General features: G+C 35.3%; 1 protein-coding gene across 2 annotated transcripts in view; it reads left to right on the top strand.

Annotated features, from left to right (window-relative positions):
- LOC123007026 (semaphorin-2A) overlaps positions 1-19,133 on the top strand; it is a 216,711-nt gene extending 197,578 nt beyond the window's left edge. For both annotated transcript variants that reach the window (XM_044402032.1, XM_044402031.1), the window contains 9 exons: positions 616-678; positions 10,548-10,655; positions 13,020-13,290; positions 16,078-16,308; positions 16,364-16,777; positions 16,825-17,101; positions 17,152-17,343; positions 17,393-17,636; positions 17,690-19,133. In XM_044402032.1, coding sequence (XP_044257967.1) covers positions 616-678; positions 10,548-10,655; positions 13,020-13,290; positions 16,078-16,308; positions 16,364-16,777; positions 16,825-17,101; positions 17,152-17,343; positions 17,393-17,636; positions 17,690-17,761 — 1,872 coding nt within the window. In that variant the 3' untranslated portion in view covers positions 17,762-19,133. The remainder of the gene's footprint in view (positions 1-615; positions 679-10,547; positions 10,656-13,019; positions 13,291-16,077; positions 16,309-16,363; positions 16,778-16,824; positions 17,102-17,151; positions 17,344-17,392; positions 17,637-17,689) is intronic.
- The last annotated feature ends 2,144 nt before the right edge of the window (positions 19,134-21,277 follow it).

Here is a 21,277-nt window from a genome sequence, read left to right as displayed (position 1 = left end):
GATAAATAAGGGATGTTTTCTAGTACCCACTTCAACTCGAAATATTTGTTCTCCATTTATTTGTATACAGGGTGGATCGTTTGCCGAGTATTCAATGAAGTGGTCAAGTCTGGTTTCTCTTTTGTGTATATTATAGCTTCTGGTTAGTAAATTAATTCGGGAATTATTTACTACCGGTCACAATCATATGAAAATTTTGAAGCCCCAGGCCTTTTTCATTGTTTATCCCGTAATTAACGCCGCAAATCGGACAAATCGCTATAGGGAATTGCAGTGTGAAGTCGACAATTAACATTTTCATTTTTACCGGACCCTTGATACCTGATTTAAATCGTTTTAATGCATTAACAAATATTACTGTAGTATCTGTGAGCAGGATAAAGTTCAGACATCGATAATTCACCAGAAATAGGTCACATACTACACGATGTTCATACGAGTTTTTGGTCCGACATTAATCATATCTGACATCTTATCGATTTATTATAATCAAATTACACACATTACTATCACATTTGGAAATCCAGAAAGTTTTAGCTTAATTACTACGTAAAATCAATCAAAAATCAACTCCTTATTTTACGTTTCATGTAACATTTTTTTTTTTTGTTTCAGAGAGATGCCCTGAATCTGGAGCCGACGAATGTGGCAAGCTGCGTTTCCAAAGGCAAATCAGAGGTACGTGTATTTAAGTGTTGTTATTTTATGTAAAACACGGCGTAGGTACACGCGAGTCTGTGCTGCATGCAAAACTATTTACACGTCGTGTTCGGAACGGCAACAAATTCCCCACTTTTATGCGTCACGTTCCGTCTAAGAAATTGCATTTTAAATTATGACGGAACCTGGAAGATACTCTTGACATATCCACACGTCTCTCCCGTCCGAGATTTAACAGATCTGAATTTCAGAAATGTTTATCTCTTATTTTCATGAATATGTAATCGAAGCGCCGGAATTTCCGGTCATTCCCGCTGTAAAAATTCTTTATTAAGCTTGCGACGTGATGGAAAGCCATCAATGTCAATGAGATCGGTGACAGAGACGCGACACATTCACTTTCAAGGGGCGACGCCGTTGACGAGGGACTATTTACCCCTCTTCCTGGTGCTGCAGGAGGACCGCTTATCAGGTATCTCTCGCTCTCTGTGTATATTCACTTACTCGTTGCCGGTTCATCGCGGAAACTACATTCAAAATCGAAATGAAATACGGGCTGTCGGTTTACATTTTTGCCGATAACTGCGCACCATTAACAATTTTTGCGGCCGTATCAAACGACGTTATTTCCGGAGGTTCGGACAACTCCCTAATTTCTCGCGTAATCGCAAAACAAACAAAACGGTGAAAAATGAGCTAAATTTCCACAACAATATTAAATCAACAGACTAGCTTAAGCCGATGCTCCAGAAAATTCGAACTATTTAACTTATAAGCCGTTCTCGAAAGCCAGATGCTCTAAACTGCATTTAATTAAACATTTGTGATGCTCTTACATAAAATATAAAGCATATACATACGAGTAAAACCATTTATTACAATACTCAAAATATACAAAGTCGTCTTCGACTGTCTTAGCTGTGTTTATTAAAGATAATACCATTTAAACCATAGAAATACATGAAAAAAAAAACAAAAAAACACTTCAAAAAATGTGTTCCTAAATTTCCCAATATTTTATAATCTTAATCTTGATGTCTTGAGAATTCAATAAGTAAGATATGAAATGTGTTTTATTAACTTTCAGAATAAATTTTATAAGAACTGATCTTAATTAACAGAAATTATTTTTCGTACCTTAAATTGAATTGTAAATACAAAAAAATTGCTTTTTTTAACAAGAAAGATCCTGCGTTGACAATTAAATGCTTCTAGAATTTTTGATATTAATAAAAGATATTTTTTTCACTTTGATAAACAGGCCGGAAGTAATTATAATTGTGAAGTTTTCAAATGGTCATAACCCTTTTTTAATACTTATTACTCGCAATCTTATTTATTTTGTGTTATGTTTTTTTATTTAAACCTTTATATTTTGAAAATAAGATGCATTTATGCGAAATTAAAATTTGTGGTCAGCAAATTTGTTATAACTGTAAATTTTCTTTTCCAAAATACTGTTTAGACCACAAAATACAGAAATTATGGAGATTGGATTTTTTCGAGCTAAATCTTGAAAAGTATTTCAATAAACGCTTTTATTGAATTTTGTTGAAATTTTTGCGAGCTTTTGGCTTGTGAAGCTGCTCTTTTTGTGTATGCCGTGATGGATGTGCACTTCGTCTGTTGATTGAACAAAGGGTTTGAGTAAAAAAGTGCCAATATCTGTGAAATTGCGACCTGAAATGATAAAGTCTGAGTGTCGCGTCCGTCGTTTCGTCGAAATTAAGTCGGCGAAGTTATGTTTAAGACGCGTGAAAAGTGCAATCCATCATTTATTTCTTCATCACCGGTGCGTGAGTTGGTAAGTGTCAAAAGCTCGTTCTGATTGACGAATGACATGTCTTTCAACATCGAGCATGATCTGGAAGCGAACGTATGAATAAAAACACGGGACGTCGTTTAATTCAATAGAACTTGTCACGATAACATTGACAAATGCGGTTTTGAATGGCCGCCGTATGCTTTTCCGTAATTATCAAGTTCGGAGAAACGCAATGTGATATTTAAGTCTCTCGCCTCCGCTTTTTTCCACGACGAGGAGGGTTTAATGCCCACAAATAACACGAAGAATTTATTTCAGCATTGGTAAGGTGTATTTAAGCAAATCAGCTACGTATTAGGAGTAGTGTTTTGGAGGAAATCGTTACGGGAGGATAATGTTTTAGTCGAGTTTTGGTCAAATGCCCTTTTTGACGGATCGCTCGACAAAGAACTAAAATGATGTAATGGCCGGTTTGCGTGTCCGAGACTTGTAATAGTGGGAGTTATATTGGTTTTGTTGCGAATTTTGCCATGTTTACGTATTCAATATCGTGGGCCGAGCGTCAAGTCAATAGGAATCGGATTTCTTATTAATTACACAACGAGTCTGGCCCATAAATTTGCACCAAAAAGTTGTAGAAAGAATTAAAAAATGTTAGGGACTTGGTTGGTTGTTTTTAACGTCATTGGTGATGGCACACAAGATCTCAGTTTCAATTAGTCTTTTAATAGCGTTTACTTGTTCGTGCTTATTTGAGTTTCGCTTTCGTTCGCTAATAAGATAACTTATTTTAAGAATCCCTTTATTAAAGCGCAAAAGTAGCTCTAGCGTCGTCGTCGTCGTCGAGCTCTTGTTTTTGTCGTTACAATTAAGAAGATGAAATCCGTGAATATCTCTTTATATTTAATTATGACTTTGGAAATTAATTTAACCAGTTTTCCTCGTCCAAATCTTTAATAATAAATTAATGTATCTGTAACAGAAGAAAACTTAATTAAATAAATTTGCATTTCATTCTGGTCCGAAAATATTATTATTTGCTAATTGAAGTCTCAATCAGGCGGGTCGGAATGACGGTGCCGACATGAAATTGAAATTAATTTTGAATCGGTTCTTCTGACCTTATTTGTAATTCAAATGTTGCCCCCGGAGGATGCGATAGAACAATGCATTTCTAGCGATGAGCAACCATGTGTTTTAGACCGGATCTCGATGAAATGGGAACATTTGCAGGAAAGAGAACCGGCGGACATGTGAAAGGGAGGAAACGGGATAAAATAGTGGCGCACATGAACCAAATAGCGCCATGTAGATTACCAAAATCCGACTGAATTGATCCGTTCAACGGACCTTATTAACGACAGAATCCCAATTATAATCCCCAACGGAACACCTTTTTATTACAACACTTCGTGGCAGTTTCAATTATTATTTTCTACGAAATGCAATGCTTTGCAACACCGGCACACTGACTGTGTTTGTCCCCTGAAACTTGTAGCAATTTGCTATTCGCTTAGATTGCAGTTTAAATTGCAGCTAATGGATTGCAGCGCAATGTGCATGTGTTCCAGAAGAGCTAAGCTTTAAACGTGTCATGCAAATTTATCCCATAATAAGGTTGTGTTCGCACACTGCGATCGCTACTTCACTTACACACATACCGAAACCGTTTCCACCTGAATCTCCACTAATTTTGAACCAATTCTAATTTGAGTTCATACCACCACGAATACTCAACAGCCACCGAACCAAACGAAAGCTAAACTTTTAATCCAGCTATCACAATAAACTATTAAACTACTCATTTGAGTGCTAAGTCATTTACGTGCCAGTTAAAAAAAACACTAAAACACCAGGTGGTAATCAGACTTTTGTTTAAGAAAATTGTAAAAGTGTCATTGTGTTAATAGAAAATTTTATTGTTTTTTCTTTCCCCGTTAATCGAGCACTTTCGAAAAATGATGTCGTGTTCAAAGGACATAAATAACGCGCTCTGATTAAAACTTCGGCTTTTATTGAAACAGTCTCGTCTAGACATAAAAATATACATTACTCCAACCTAATTTAAATGTAAAATCTGTTTGATTCCAAATAATCTTACATTAGCATTTATCAGCATGCCACGTATTTAACTTTTCCAATTTCCGAGCCGTCTTCTAATGAAAAACATTGTTATTTCGTAGCGTAGGTCGTGATTTGATTCGAGTAGTCACCGATCGGGTTTTTTATTCGTTTGAACAGTTTTCCGGATCGTAGAGTAATCCATGAGCCTTCTCTTTCAGCTGCGTCACATTATATTTATTTCAGGTTCTCGTTACAGTGATACCGGGTGACAAAGGGCCCACCAGTTTCATTGGAAATTTCTTAATCTTGCCGGGGATCCCCGAGGATTCATAAAGCGAGTGAAATTATTCGTCACCGGTCGTTTGTTCCAAACTACACTCTGATATCGAACCTCAGGTTCTTCAATAACGCGTGTAATTGATAGCATTGCTTGGCCCCTAATTTGACTCAAATGAGCTTAATTTAGGAATACTAGTCTGACGCAAATCTAAAAAAACTAATGGAATTACAGAGTATGAGTCGGAGTAAATATTTTTTAATTTAGAAAATGGCACTTGCGGCGGCTTTTAAAAAAGACAAATATAAAGTTAATTGTTTTATATATAAACCCAGCGGGGGAAAGCGTAAGCCAGTCTCCTGCTATTTAGGGGCATAATGGTTAGTTATTGAAATGTTTTAAAGCTTGTTTTGGGTTTTTATCGGTGCAAAGTGATCGTTTGTAAAAAATCTTAACTCGATTTGGCCGAATAAAATATTCATCCGTGTTCATAACTGCATCTCGTCTAATGGTCCCCTGTGCCTCACCGTCATGTTGAATATTAAAGCAATCGACATTTGAGGGCGAAAGTGTCTTCGCAAGACTGAAAATCAAGCTGGGCAATTAATTTAGCGAAATGAAAGAGCCGAAATAAATAATAATTAAGATGAAAGCGTCAGCCATTAATGTTAAACCACGGTGCAAAAGCAAACAGATTCAAGAGGGCCGTTTTTCCAATTACGGCCATTTACTGTATGGTACTTTAGCTAATTGTAAAAGCGAGTGTGTAGTCGTTGAATATTGCATTTTAATTACGCGTGATAAACGATTGCGCGATTTCGGCTGCACTGCATCATATTTCCGGACGAAATTTCTGCTGCCAACATTAAGGACGCAAATTTCTGCATGCTAATCAAGCACAGAGTGTAAATTAGCTCGACGTTCTTCAGAGTGCTAGTGTGCAGATTACGCCAACAGCGAATTGACATTTAATTGCCTCGATTTAAAAGCATTTAGGTTTTTGCCACTAATTAGTGGCCCCGTTCCAAAATGGCCCTCTTATCGACCACAGAACGAGCTAGGCCCACACCAAATACACAGGGCCACTCCAAAAATACGGACTACATTTTCAGCTTAACTACAATTTTGACAAATTAGGTAATCATCACAGTTTTTCCAGATATTATGTTGACCCGGCGCAACCACCATTTTCTATATTCTATATATATTCTCTATATATGACTTTTTAACCTTGTAATTAATTAATGCTAACTAAAACTGTATTGGTATCGTACGAAAATGTATTAAAAGGACCCTTTTGAAATATTGTATAATAATTGTATAATGTAAAAATATTCAACACAAGACAATACATGCTTTTGTGAAAAAATCACAAAGAAACGCTTTTCTTATAAAGTAAAAATAAGGAATAAAATAAATTACCTCAATTGTTATGGTCCTGGCGTTTATAAAGTGCTAGTTTTTTTTGTAAGAGTAACAAATTTCAAACAGCTTTTTTAACCATTGTTTGAAAAAAGCTCAAATAAGAAATTTGTTCTTTCATTTTATGAATAGTTAAGAAGTTTTATTTTTTTATTAAACGTTCTTGTGGCACTTCTCATCTTTCATCTGCTTACATTTATCCAACTGAATGAATTCCCGTCTCTTATCCACATAATTTCAAGGCATTTTTAACCGTTTTACGCTTTAAGCAGAGCTCTTGAAAGTCTCAAATGATTGCTAATTAACAATAAGCTGTTTATTCATGCTCTAGTCGAAGTTTTTTCTGTCGATATATAAAGCCATTATTATCGAAGACTGGTCCGATCGATCATTGTAAATTTGTTGTTTCCAGTTGGATTTGTCGTTTTTCGTTCGTGTCCCTAAATTACTTACATTTCAAAGAGCTTTTTGCTGTTGACATAACAGACCTTTTGAATGTTTCAACTGATGGCCTTTGTAATCGCCACCCCATATAGTTGTCAAACTCAATTCCGAGTCGGACACGGAATGGTGCAGGAAAATAGTGCAAGAGTTTTAAGTTTTTAAAACCGTGGACAAAAAGCAAACGCTTATTATCGAGGGCGATCACGTAGTGCATTTAAACTACACACTTTCGGTGTTACTGCCGACAAACATCTATTTGCTGGGCTGCAATATTGATCCTTGCGGATAGTTTTCGTAAAGAGCGGAGCCATTCTGCAAACGTTTGCCTTCGGAGTTCCTTCAAAACAACTGAAACTGCACTTCGGAGTCGAACTGCTGCTCTTGGCTACTCCATGTCGGAAATAACTTGATTAATTTTTATACGATTAGGGCCGATTGTGGCATAATTCGTGCCTTGTAGGTCCATTAAACTTTTGGCATCTAATTTAATCTCGCACGAACGTGAATCCTGAACATGAAAAGTTATCCAGTTATCCACTTGTTCTATAAATTTGAGCTTGTAACGTGACAGTTTTACATAGAGCCTACTTTATATTCTATATAACTTCATAAAACCACATAGTTCATACATGTATGCGAATTTCCACTATATTATTAAATAGCTCCTAATTCACATGGAAGCGTTGCGTCTCGTTCCATTCGGATAAATGCTATTATGTTCAAACGTGATGACTGATAACGAAGCGACCGGCTTGATTAAAATTTTTTGCAAGAGTTGATATGCAACGAATGCACTTTCTACCTACCATTCCTCTATCAGCTTTTTATCAACTTTAATAAATGTTTACCCACGCAAACGATTTTGTACATTAACGCCTCTTTCTGACTCCATTTTCCTAACTATCTTCGTTCTATTCTTACTTATACAATACATTACTTCTCGTAAAATCACAGAATAGCGATAACTCATGAGATGTCTGTAAGTAAGTAGCCATAGAGTCTGCCTTCAGGCTTTACGACCAATTTATTGGCCTGTTTCGTACTGTCTGACTTTTTTTAAATCAAGGTTTTATCGAAATATACTATTCCACTATCACACAAAACGATAAAAAGAAATTAATGAATCCTTTCAGCAAGATGAATGCAAACAACGGTCTGTCCCGGCGCATCCACCATTTCTAACTTTGATTCTTTATAAAAATCATTTAACTGTTCTGCACAATACTCAAAACAATACGCAGAATTTTGTATTTTGCTCAAAATAAACGTATCCGTTACAAAATTGTACCAGGCATTACACGATTTTAGTTATTTTATTTTGATATGTACTAAACACTATACTTCTTTTCATATTAATGTGCATCAAGTAGGTTGTAAAGGTCTAAATGAACCTTTACTTTGAAGGCCGATTTACACAAAAAGTGTCATTAATGTCATTCAGAACAAATTTATAATCACATCAATAATGACAAAAATCTTTATGTTTGCTATCCTATGTTAATTACGTTGTTAATTTTAATCATTGTTTGCTACATGGGGTACACATTTATTTGAAAAAATAATTTTTAGGTAAGATTGAGTTTAGGATTGTTTAAATTTTAGCATGGCTACCACCTTAAAGTGATCCATTTCAACGACTACTTCGAGGCACATTAATATGAAAATAATTATACACATGTTTTTTGGGCTTAAATTTTTTTTGTAAATTTTTAATTGTTTTTAGTTTTTAAATTATAGTATTTAAGTGTTTATTGTGTGACTCATGATTTATTAAGGATTTATAACAAAAGATTTATACAGAAAAACCGAAAATATCGTGTGGTGTATTTTATAAGATTAATTTAGTACATAAATATTTCTTGTTACTTTAGTATGTTTATTTAAAAAAAAATATGTACTTATTCAGCTTACCTTGGCTATTGATGGTTTTATACAGGGTGCGCCAGAACTCGCGCCCCAGAGAAAAATGACATATAAGGTAAGATACCAGGAACATGGAAAAAATGTTAAAAAAAATTATCTATAAAAATTTCGAAGTTATGAGGGTTTAAAGTTTGCACTTTGACTCTATTTATTTCTGTTGGAAAAATAATTTTCCAAGTTTTTTTGCTATAGGCTATTAAAAGAGGAAACAAGGAAGCTGTATCCTAAATTGTAACTCTATTCAATGTTATTTGTGGCTTTTATTGGCAAAATTTTTGTCCCTTTACTAAATAATTGTAAAAAAACATATACAAGATCATCAGTATCCTTAAATAGATATAAAAAAATGTCAAATGTCAAAAAATAAATGTCAAATTTTTTTGACAGATAGAATTTTTTAAACATTGTTTTATGTTCCTGGTATCTTACCTTACTTGAAAATTTTCTCTGGGGCGCGAGTTCTGGCGCACCCTGTATAAATTACAGAAAATAAAAGAACACACATTTTTTTATTCTCTGCATTCCAAAATGTTCCATTTGATCTTCAAACCATTGTACAAATAATTGTTTGTGTTCTATTATTCAACAATTTAAAAAAAATTAGAAATTTGAAAGAAAAATTTTCTTCGAAGTTCCCTAACCACAGAATCACGGCGCATCCACCATTCCTAATTTGAATTGATTTAATTGATGATAATAACTCGTAACTATTTAAAATTTATTCCCATGATTAATAAGTTAAAAAAGCAACTTTTGATTTTTTACCTTAAAAAAAATATAAAAAATTGAGATTACTATTTGTAATTAATAAAGATGATTAGCAGTTTCGAAAGTTTTAAAACACTCATTTTTGAATGACGAGGCTTGAAGCCCTAATCGTAGGATTAATGTGTCTCAGCGCGACCACAATTATTTGGCGGTAAAAATGTATAAATGGTAGTAGAATGAATAGAAAAGAGACATAAATAACCTAGGCTTGGAGTCTCTTTTATCGGTGCTTTGATTTAAGGTGTATTTTAAGAGAGGCATAAACTCGTGTTGGAGTCGGTCTTTTCTTTTCAGTGGAACTCTTTGGTCGGTTTATAAAAGAGCGGTAAATTTTGTTCGCAAAGCGCCTTATACGATTGGAATCATATGTTGTTGAGGGCCTAAGATGTCCGGTTAGCGGTTTCCCGACGGTCCGAAGCGAATAACACGCCAATTTCTAGAGCAATCGAGCGATCAGGGCTTTTTGCGCCGTCGGGAACTCAACTTTTTCCAACTATATAAGAAGTTGTTCCCATGGGGAATCGATAGCCAAGCTGTATTTCCGTGGTCGGAGGTTAAGAGCCATTGTGATTCGACACCGAGAAACGCTACAAACTTCCTTCTTTTCCCAAACTGGGCGTTATTCAATTTTGATCTTCCGACTTACGACCGATCTCGCGAATATCCGGACATTTCCTTTTTGTAGGCCTCAAAAAACCGCTCTTAATCGAGCGAAATCTTAAAATAGTAAGGAGAAAAATTGAAAATAGAAATCCTAATCATATCTCCCATTAGGATTAACCTCGGTGCAAATAAAAGCAAAGAAACACATCTCTCATACGCGATTACATTAATACGTACGTAAGCAGCGGTGAAAGAAAGATTTGCACGAGATTCCCTCGAGCGAAAGATTAATTTTAAGAGCTTGTATTTTTTGCGTTCGAGCTAGGGTTTTAACACTGCAACTCGAGAGCGGCTCGTAAATCCTCCTCTGTTTGTTCACTGGTCATTTCGCGATTTATATATTTACCCTGTGCGAGATTTATATTCCTTTTCCATTTGGGATGGTTAATGGACCAGGTAAAAGCGCCAAAACTACACCATCGCCGCCAAATTCCAGCTTAATTAAAGCGCTCGATGCAACAATGGACACATTCACACGCTGACTTTTCGCCAAACTGAACGAAATTTAATTTTTTACCCACACAGATAGGCGAAAAGCTGAATTATTTTTCCTTGTTCCAGCATTTCGACTGCCGCAACCATATTCGAGTTATCCAATCGATGGGCGATGGTAGTCGACTGTACATTTGTGGGACCAACGCTCACAACCCCAAGGACTGGGTGGTTAACGTAAGTAAAACTCACGCAACTTTTTCAATTTTAGAACATATTAATGACACCAAATTACACACTGCGACTATACTATTATCCACTTTCCTCATTGAACTAATTCGAATCAATAAAACGCGATGTAAGGTATAATTAAATTTTACCTGGGGATTTTCACACGTCTGTTGTACACAAATAAAACTCGAATTAAATGAAAGGAGAAAGGGGAACAAGACCGCAGCTTCGGGGATAATGTCGGTGCGGTTTTTCCGGACTATTTATATACACATTACAATCCATGCAAGGGAAATTTTATGCCGCCATTGAATGATAAGTCGGTGCGATTTTTCCGCATAAGTGCGCGGATTTGCACTGAATTACAGGGTGTCTCATCAAGGCATCATTTTTAACACAAATAAAAGTCGTTTTATTTTGTGCTAAAAATGATAAAAACAGAATAAAGTGATAGATTTTTTAGACACACATTGTCGAAAAAAGTCTTCAGGAAACTTTTCCGCTGCTTTTTAGGTTTTATCCGAAGAAAATAGTGTGTCAAAAAGGGTATAAAAATTCCATCACCAAAGAGAAATAAAAATAACTGAATTTTCCAACTATGAGAAAACTAATAACACTATGTAATTACTTTTAATGATTTGAAAGTCGGGCTTCATGCATCCAACATTTAAATTACCTTGCTATGTTAGCAGAGTAACAAATAGTACTTTGTGAAGTCGAAATCTGACAATTTCTCACAAATTAAAAAAAACTAATACCTTTTGAAAAATGATTTGTCTGCAAGTAAATTTTGAATAATGAATAAAAAAATAAATTGTTAAAAAATTATGAAAAAAATGTAACTTTTTTTATTGATTTTAGCAAGAGTATATATTAATTTGAAATTTTTTGTCCGTGTCGTTTCAACATTAATTTAAAAAAACTTTACTTTGACCAAAAAACAATTTGTTTACAGATTTTCTTAAAAATTCAATTTCAATTTTTTTTTATTTGAAAATTCGTTTGAACAGCTTTCTTTTGAGCGTGGTCTGTACACAAGCGACAAATTCCTTCTGTGGTACATTTTAAAACTGGCTAGAGACGTGCCATCTACACAGCGGTAGAGTAAATAGTTTGAAAGAAACTGTAATTTTGTATATTAGTGTAAAAATCGAAAAATGCAAAGTTTTAAAAGTCGCAGAATTAAAGCTTTCTTAATAAATTATGTACTTTATTTTTTGTTCCAAATCATAACTATCTATGTTCTATGACGCAACAAATTAATTTGTAGCGACTGCAACGAAAAACAAAAGTTTATATTTTTAAAAACGTTTGACTTGACAACAAGTAACAAGAGTTTCAATATAATTTTTCGCAGAAATAAGTAGTACAAACTATTATTTAACAAAATTTTATTTTTTTGCAAAGTGTTCTTATTGTAGTTTTCCTTTATTATTATGAGAGTTTTTTTTTTTTTTTTGAAAAGTAAGTCGTCACAGTACTCGTGTATATAAAATCGTTGGCTGTGTATGACACACCTGATACACAAAGTGTTTTTTAATTAAAAAATTTATAGAAAAGATAACAGGTACCAAATCTGGGCTATGAAATGAAATTATTTTCAATTTTTTTTATTTTTTAATCAACACCTTTGCAAAAGTTATAAAAAATAATAAAAATATGCGATGCCCCTTATTTCTCTTATGGATTTTCATCTTAAATTCAAAAATCTCATTAATTTGTTCCTTTTTTTTTTGCTTTTTGGTAATAAGTAAGAATAAATAGATATCAAAATTTTTGCGCGAGTTTTATTACACGAAAGTTGAGTCGCTGTGTGTACTCTTTTTGGTATGTATGTGAATGCTGAATGGTTAAAAATCTATTACCCAGCGCTCTTGGTCTCTTCAGCATTATCGCGTTACTATTATGTGTTTGGTGTCATAACGCAAATGTGAAATCGATGTGATTCTTGGTCGCCCCGCATCGGTAATGCAGGCGTGAATCTTTAATACTCTTGCCATTGCACGAGCTTATAGTAAGGTGAGGGTGGAAGACGTCTTATCGCATTTCGCAGGAGCATTTCAACCTCACTCGTATTTCGCATCGCATTACTTTCTCTCGTGTTTTACTTATTTATTCCGCCATTTGCGTTTGCTATTGAGGTTATTACAGTCGCGTAATGTCCCCCAAATTTCGTCATATTTATTAGATTCGTGAGTGCACTCGTTGTTATCGAGAATTTAATAAGAGAGAGCGAATCCCCCGATATCTAGCAACACTTGCTTAACTTCAATTAATATGTCTCTAATGTTGGAGGATTCGGTGCCAATCCGGGCGGAAATTCGGCCCACGACACGTGATTCAAATCCGAAATGAAATTATTTGTTGCAGGCGAACTTGACGCATCTCAGTCGGAACACTTTCGTACCTGGCATCGGAATGGGCATTGCGAAATGCCCCTACGATCCGGCTGACAATTCGACGGCCGTTTGGGTCGAAAGGGGAAACCCCGGAGACTTGCCCGGACTTTATTCCGGAACCAACGCCGAGTTTACCAAGGCAGACACTGTCATTTTCCGAACCGATCTATACAATCTCACCACAGGGAGGAAGGAATTCAGTTTCAAGAGGACGCTCAAGTACGACTCCAAGTGGTTGGACAGTAAGTATTTGATCTGGAGCCAAGCTTGATTCACTCATACTCGAGCACACAGTAATTAAATTCAGACAGGATTATACTCTCTGAAAAGCTAATACTCAATCATGTTACGATTTTATCAAAGCATTCAATTCTATTTTCGATTTAAGTCTATTTTACTTCTTTTTTTTATATTCTGTAGCTTCTTTAAAAAAATTAATATGAATTTGAATAAAATTAAAAGACTCAGGTTATTGAAAATTCAGGCTAGTTTCTACTTTCTGTAATCATTGAATTCAGAAAGTCAATTTCTAGTTTTGTGTTTCGAGTTGTGAGTGCAATATCGCTGTGACGGGATAACTAGTTACCGATTTAATTCCCACTTGACGTAAACTTTTTCCAAATCATCACCGTTAAAGCAGCACCCGAGTAATTGGAGTAGATGTTAAGGAATTTCATAACGCCGACCCTCAGCAATTCCGTCAACTTCTGACGTAATAAAGTAATCCGATGACCACATCATTAGACGAACTAGCACATGATAAAGCGCAGTTTTCGCCAAATAAACTCCCAAAAAAGAAATTGCCCGCAATAATAAATAAAATTTTATGTTTATTTCATGTCGGGCGCCTATTAGAGTAAGTTTAAAAGCGAATTCGTCTTGATTTATCGTGGATTATGTGTGTATTAATAAGTTCTGGTTCATTTGGTGAAAACCCGTAATGCGATAAGCTTGATCGTTTCCTGCGCGTTCCTGCTGCTAATTCGGACGGATCACCAGAGTCGATCTTTATTAGTGTTAAGGGATAGGCGGAATTCAGACCTGAGATAGTAATTCCCAATGCCGTCTCGAAATGGCGTCATCAAACAAAAGCATGTGCGAAGTCGGGATAATTAAAACGGGGAGCTTTTCACTTCATTCCTGCGTTTCTTTGATCAACCGCCGCTAAAGACGAACACCTGCGGAAAAACAAAGTTCCTGCAGGAATCCCGGAATTGTGGACCACTCTGGACGAGAGATTAGTCTAATCTCGTCGAGATAATTTAATTTCGGCGCAATTTACATTTTTATAAGTTGCCATTCTTGACGATTTACGTCTAGGAGTTGCAGCCGACTTCATCCCGAGACGTAAAAATTCGGACCGGGGATAATATCTATGTAAATGCAAGGTGAACCGAATGGAAATTAGAAAATTATGAAACAACTTTGGCTTGAATTACAAGACAAGGTCCGCCCTGTCACCTGTTGGAAAACTAATTGGCCATATCGAGGCGAAACATTAATTTCTAACGGTGGAAATTTTGCATTTTACTTCCGACGGAATTCTGATATTGAAATTTTAATTTATGGCAAACTCATTGTGGCGAGGCTAAGTACTCGACGCCCTCTTTTACCTACTCAAACTCTCTTCTTCTTGCCATCACTTTAAACAGTTTTATGGCCACGCCGTAAAACCGCACTTTCAATTTTGAACACCGAGGCCGACAAGCGAAATACACTTTCAGGGACTATTATTTATTAAGATGAGTATTAAGTGGCGAGCCAAATAAGAAAGCTTACTTACAACACTGCGGACAAAAGTGGAACACCAAGAAAAAATCGATACTCAACAAGACTTAGTATAAAAGATCCATTAGATTAGATTCCATTAGATTTTTTGATAAATTTCTTTTGATATTTTCCTTAAATTTTACTTTGAATATTGTTTTTATAAACCCGTGACAAGTAACAAAATTGTTTATGTATCATTTTGATGTAACTAATTTTTATGGTGGTGCTATGAGCCAGCAATTTTCTTTTCCTTTATCAAAAATTTTGATGATTTTCTTAATTAAACTTTATTGAAAGCGGAAAATGTTGGCATCTGAAAGCGGAGTGAGTCATCTTGAGTGAAAAATGTCCCTTTCGAGCTTGTTATTCACATGAAGAGACCGTTAGCGTTCGGAATCGATGCGTCGTCAAACACCTGAATGTTCAGACGAAGCTCAGGCCATAATCATGCATGGAGTAATCAAGTTAGGTAGGCAAGGACCAACGAGCGGAAACACCTTTGAGTATCCCGTTACCCATTACAGAGTCGTTCTAATCCTGCATCTGCAGGTTCCCATAGCCACCGAGGGTAACCTCCAACCTCGATGATGTCGCCCTCATTCAGCTCTCCACTCTATGATTTAATTATCGACTGTGCTCGCGCACCGCTTACCGTGATAATACAGATTACCGGTAATTGGATTGGCGAATTTGCGTTTTACCGGCCGCCTGGACTCCAAAAGCGACGGTGCTTTTTACACGGCAAACACACAACCAACATTTACCTTTTAAACCGTTTCGATACCTTTCAAAATCGATTATTCGGGAAATTATTGCCGAAGTAATGGAATTTCGCGGACAGTGCATCGGATAATTTCGTTTTCAAAAGGGACAGATATTGCAACACCACTCGACCAGACATTGGACAGATTTCGGATTTTTCAGCTTCGCTAAATAAAAATTGGTAAATGCTTGCTCATAGCTAGACCATAAAAATTGTTCACGTCTTTGTGCTGATGCAACATTGGATTTAGCATTGTGCAGAGCTGCATCTAATGATGTACGTGTCAGATTTTCAATAATTATGTACGCATAAATTTTTCCGCATATTAACCATTCCATTATGCACCGCATATCGCGATGTATTTTCGTTTCACTGGCACGCTCTCGTCGGCCATTTTCAATCCATCCATGCGAGAATGGATCCGAATTACATGACAAGCACAAAGATTAAATTTGCGTAAATTCGTCGCGTTTCTTATCATTTTTGTGTTTTCCAGAACCGAACTTCGTCGGCTCGTTCGATATCGGCGATTACGTTTTGTTCTTCTTCAGAGAGACTGCTGTTGAATACATCAACTGCGGCAAAAGCGTTTACTCGCGAGTGGCGCGAGTTTGCAAAAAGGACACCGGAGGAAAGAATATCCTCTCGCAAAACTGGGCCACTTATCTCAAAGCCAGACTCAACTGCTCCATTCCGGGAGAGTTTCCTTTCTATTTCAACGAAATACGTAATACAACGCATTTCTCTACCCTTCCCCCATTTATAACAATTCACAATTGCAGAAAGCATATACAAAGTGCCAGGAGACGATACCAAGTTTTATGGTACCTTCACGACTTCAACCAATGGCTTGATGGGTTCAGCAATTTGTTCTTTCACTCTCAACGACATCCAACAGGCGTTTAGCGGAAAATTCAAGGAACAGGCGTCGTCGTCGTCCGCCTGGTTGCCAGTTTTATCCAATAGAGTGCCAGAACCGAGGCCTGGAACGTGTGTCAACGATACGGAAACGCTGCCAGACACCGTCCTCAATTTCATAAGATCGCATCCACTCATGGATTCAGCCGTCATGCACGAACATGAAAAGCCCGTTTTTTTCAAGAGAGATGTATTCTTCACAAGACTGGTGGTCGATAAAATCAAAGTAGACATAGGGGGCGCAGTCCTGGACTACACCGTCTACTACGCTGGGACAAGTGAGTATAGACAAAAACAAAAAATACAATCACAAACGCATTTTTAGACGAAGGCCGCGTGCACAAGATTGTCGAATGGCAGCGTGACCCCGACGGCACCTCCTCCATCCTCCTCGACGTCTTCGACGTGACTCCCGGTGAGCCTATCCAAGTGATGGAGATTTCCAAGGAAAATAAAGCTCTTTACGTCGCCTCCGACTTCCGTGTCAAACAAGTGGACTTAGTTATGTGCAATAGAAGGTATGATAACTGTCTTCGATGTGTCCACGACCCTTATTGCGGCTGGGACAAAGACTCTAACGTTTGTAAACCGTATTCACCTGGGTAAGTCCCCCAAAACTCACATTTCGATACTTGCTAATTCAAAATTTCAGTTTATTGCAAGACGTGTCTAATAGCACAGTCGATGTGTGCGATAGTAGCGTCGTGAAGAAGAAAATGATCGTGACATGGGGGCAGAGTTTGCATCTAGGGTGCTTTTTGAAGATGCCAGCAGTGTTGGCCTCGCAGACGATCACGTGGTATCATTATTCTAAGGAAAAAGGCCGGTACAAAATCCAGTATCGGTGAGTAGTAAATGAGTGCCGAAAAGTGGACTTTTTGGACGTGTTGCAGGCCGGATAAGTACATCGAGACTTCAGAGCACGGTTTGGTGATAATTGCCGTGACTGAGGCCGATGCAGGTCGGTATGATTGTTGGATGGGGGCTTCCCTGTTGTGTTCTTACAACGTGACGGTGGATGCTCATCGGTGTTCGCCCCCGGCCAAAAGCAACGATTACCAAAAGATCTACTCGGACTGGTGTCACGAGTTCGAGAAGTATAAATCAGCGATGAAGACTTGGGAGAAGAAGCAAGCTGTGAGTGATTTTAGGGCGAGTTGTGGTTTGTTTTAGAGAGTTTTTTTTTTCAGCAATGTGCTTCGCGCCAAAACGACAGCAACCAGAATAGTCACCCAAATGAAATCTACCGGCCGCTCGTCTGATAGCTGATTCAGCACGGTCCGCTTGCTCTTACGTTCTTAGGAATCCCGTTATACTGGACTCTCGTTCTCTTTGTGTAAATAAGTACTACCAAAGTGAAATTACTCAACGATCAATCAGTGAAAGTGCCCTGTTTTTGTGATGGACGAGTGTGAATGGACAGTGCTTGAAATTCGCCCTTTGTTGCATTTGAACGTTTCGATGTATAAAAAAAGTTTTGCTTTCCCGTTTATTGTGTTACTATTTTTGATATTGCTTTGGAAAATTCTCTAAATATTGTAGGTCTGTGATATATATGTACTGTAATTTCATGGAGGTTTCTTTTTAAAGTATATTTAATGCAAAACAATCAGCTCGAAACTGATAACTCCGGACCAAAGTGAATGGACTTACTGTTAACTGCGGTTGAATTGTAATTTTAGTGCGTATTCAAAGCAATACTTTTCGCTTGCAAAGTGTTGGGCCCTTTAAAATTATATATACCCATTTGTAAATACGTTCCAGTGCATTTTTTTATGTAACCAAAACAGATCTTTTTCGAATGAGAGAGAAACCGGCAGAAGATCTGTTATGTGGATTTTAATTCGTATTTAAGGACAATCACTTGAACAGATTATATATTTTCGTTCCGACATCGATTCATTTGCAAGTTACATAATATTGTAAAAAAAAACACAAAATATTGTTATCATAATTCAGAAAATCTTATAGTATTGTTTGTTTTAATAGTATTGTACTCCTGTAAATACCTATGTATAGTTATTTATAACATCTATGTAATTTATACTACTGTAGAAATTACAATAAGACGTTTCCTGTAGCTATGCTTTAGTTTTATTTCGTGATGCAACAAGACTCAACATTTTACATTTAGTTTTATTTAAATGACACAATTTTTTCAAATAGGAAGATACATATCTTTGTCCGCAATAATTTAAGAGTAGTTTTTGACCCGTTCGATTTTAATTTTTTGTAAAATACTTACGTGCTTTTACAGTTAATAATTTAATCCAAAATTGTAGATAAGTATTCTTGTTACGAATTTAAATAGTAGAGATTTTCATAACTAGTAAAATAACTTTATTCACTTCTATGAAGTGATATAAAATATTAATAGAATTAGTTTTTCTATTAATACTTATATCATTATTTTGGTTCAACATAGGTTTAGTTACGTAAAAAACAAAATTCTGTGCAAATGTGTTACATTATATTTTATCAATTTTTTGTAAATATTTACATCGCCCATAAGATTAGTTTACGCTATAGCAAAATGACATCCTATTGTAAATTGTAATGGCTATGTCGCTATTGCTCTGAAATTATTCTCAATAAAAATTATATAATAAAGGGTTTTAATACTCCCTAATATAGCAGCAGGTGTTTTTTGTTACAACATTAAAAAAATGTAATCCAACCTAATAATAATCTGACGAAGTCTTAACAAAGATCACAAACTGTTTTTTGTACATTTTTTGCCTGTGCATGTTTTTTTTTCTCAATTTTTGTAACTACGAGCGATTTTTTTACAAGAATTTTAAAAACCTAAACTAAACTATTCTGGTAAAAAAGGACAAAAATTGTTTTTTGTCCAATTTTTGTGCTCTAGGGCAATTTTTTACTCAACTTTTTTGTGTCCATAGACGATTTTTTTATTAATTTTTGTGATCACATGCAATTTTTTGTTTTATTTTTTGTCACTAGAAGGATTTTCAAAATATTTATGAAAATCAACTTAAACGACTAATACTTAACCATTTTTTTTATATTTCGGTCTCAATGAATATTTTGTGTAACTGAAAACACAAAATACAACTGTAACAATGTGGTCGATTTTTTACCTATTTTTTGGTGATCATAAAGCATTTTCTGTTAAATATTTGTGAATACATATAAATAAAAAAGGTACAGTAAAGAGAACTCAACAAAATGTAAAAGATTTATTTAAGAAGGACCGGGTTTTATTGCTATAAAGAATTATGTATAAAAATTAATGCATTTTATAATTTTATGTCTTCTAATAGATAGGTATTTGCTTTCAGTACCAACTTTTAATTCCAAACTTACTACCTAATGTATTGACACAACTTTAATAACTTGTGTTATATGTACTAAAAACCGCAACGTATTGATTTTATTTAAATATATTTCTCAGTGTGTAAATGGAGAGCATTTAGAAATTTTTTGGTAGAGAATAAAAAGCAAAAAAATACAAATATTTTTTTTAACTTTCAATTCAAATTCAAAAGAAAACAGTTATTTTTTCCAAAATCTTTAACCGTAAACCAAATATCTCTACTAAAAATTGGTCAAATAAAGTTAAGAAGTTGTGATATAGGCCACCAACAAAACACACTTATCTGAAGTAAAAAAACAAAGGTTGGTAACCCAAGGAGAATTCGCGAGAAGTTATATTCTCGATGATTTGCAATTAAAAATGTATCAATTTCTTTATTAAAATCACATAAAATCACCAAAGGCTCATTTTTTTACCTTTGGGAAAATTTTTAAGGTTCTACCTTGTTTTTTGAAGACGCCAAATGCCCTGGTCCAGAAGTAAAGAGCCATTTTGGGGTGCTTGAAAAGAAGGCATTTTGTAAGTTTTTTAGATCTTTTTTGGATGTTTACTTTTGGGAAAACACTAAATTTATAAGATTCTACCCTGTTTTTTCGTGTGCCCAATTTTTGGTGATCTACAGATATTTGGGTACTTTTGGGGTGAATAAAAATTAATGTTTTTTGAAGGGTTTTAGGCCTTTATCGGTTGTTTACTTTTGAGCAAACAGCTAAATTTGTAAGATTCTGCTTTGTTTTTTAAGGCGCCAAATGTCCTGGCCCAGAAGTAACATTTTATACTCTACTATTCTTTTATTGCCAAGAATTTTTTTCAAGAAAAACTTTATACTATTTTATTATTAATAAAAAAGTTTTGCCAAGTTATTTACTAGTTTGATATTTTTTCTTCATTATTGAAACTTTTAAATAAAATAATCTAGATCATTTTGAATTTTAAATTTAAAGCCTTTTTCTGTCCTGAAAACCACTTTATCTTAATTTTTTACACTTTACTGAATTTTTTTACTTAAAAATTTGTAAACAACATTTTTTTTAATAGTCACTTCAAATAATAATTTTAAAACAAATTCTGTATTTTTGTTTTATTTTGACTCCAAGTTTTTGATTTTTATCTTTTCTAACAAATTAATCAATTGAGACGAGTCCTGAAACAAATCAATTTTATTAAAACTTTAGACATTTCTCTGTAACCGTAACTCTTAGAAATCTTATGTTTATAAACTTGAAACAACTTCGTTTCAGTTTCAAACATTTAAAATTTTCTAAACGAGTAGTTTTTTAAAGGGATTTTTAGACATAATAAAAGAGAGAAATAATATTAATTAGTGCTTGTCCTCGAATTGATTGACGTAAACCCGGAACTGAAACATAATATAGTCTCGCCGCCCACTTTCGAGGACCTAAACTGTTGACCTGTACGTCCAGATAACCGCATCCAYCAT

This window comes from Tribolium madens, unplaced genomic scaffold (assembly GCF_015345945.1).
Source record: "Tribolium madens isolate multiple individuals breed KSU strain unplaced genomic scaffold, Tmad_KSU_1.1 Scaffold_3;HRSCAF=73;Tcas5.2_LG2, whole genome shotgun sequence".
Lineage (NCBI taxonomy): Eukaryota > Metazoa > Arthropoda > Insecta > Coleoptera > Tenebrionidae > Tribolium > Tribolium madens.
The sequence above is the reverse complement of the archived record's forward strand: the minus strand, read 5'-3'. Positions and strand labels throughout refer to the sequence as shown.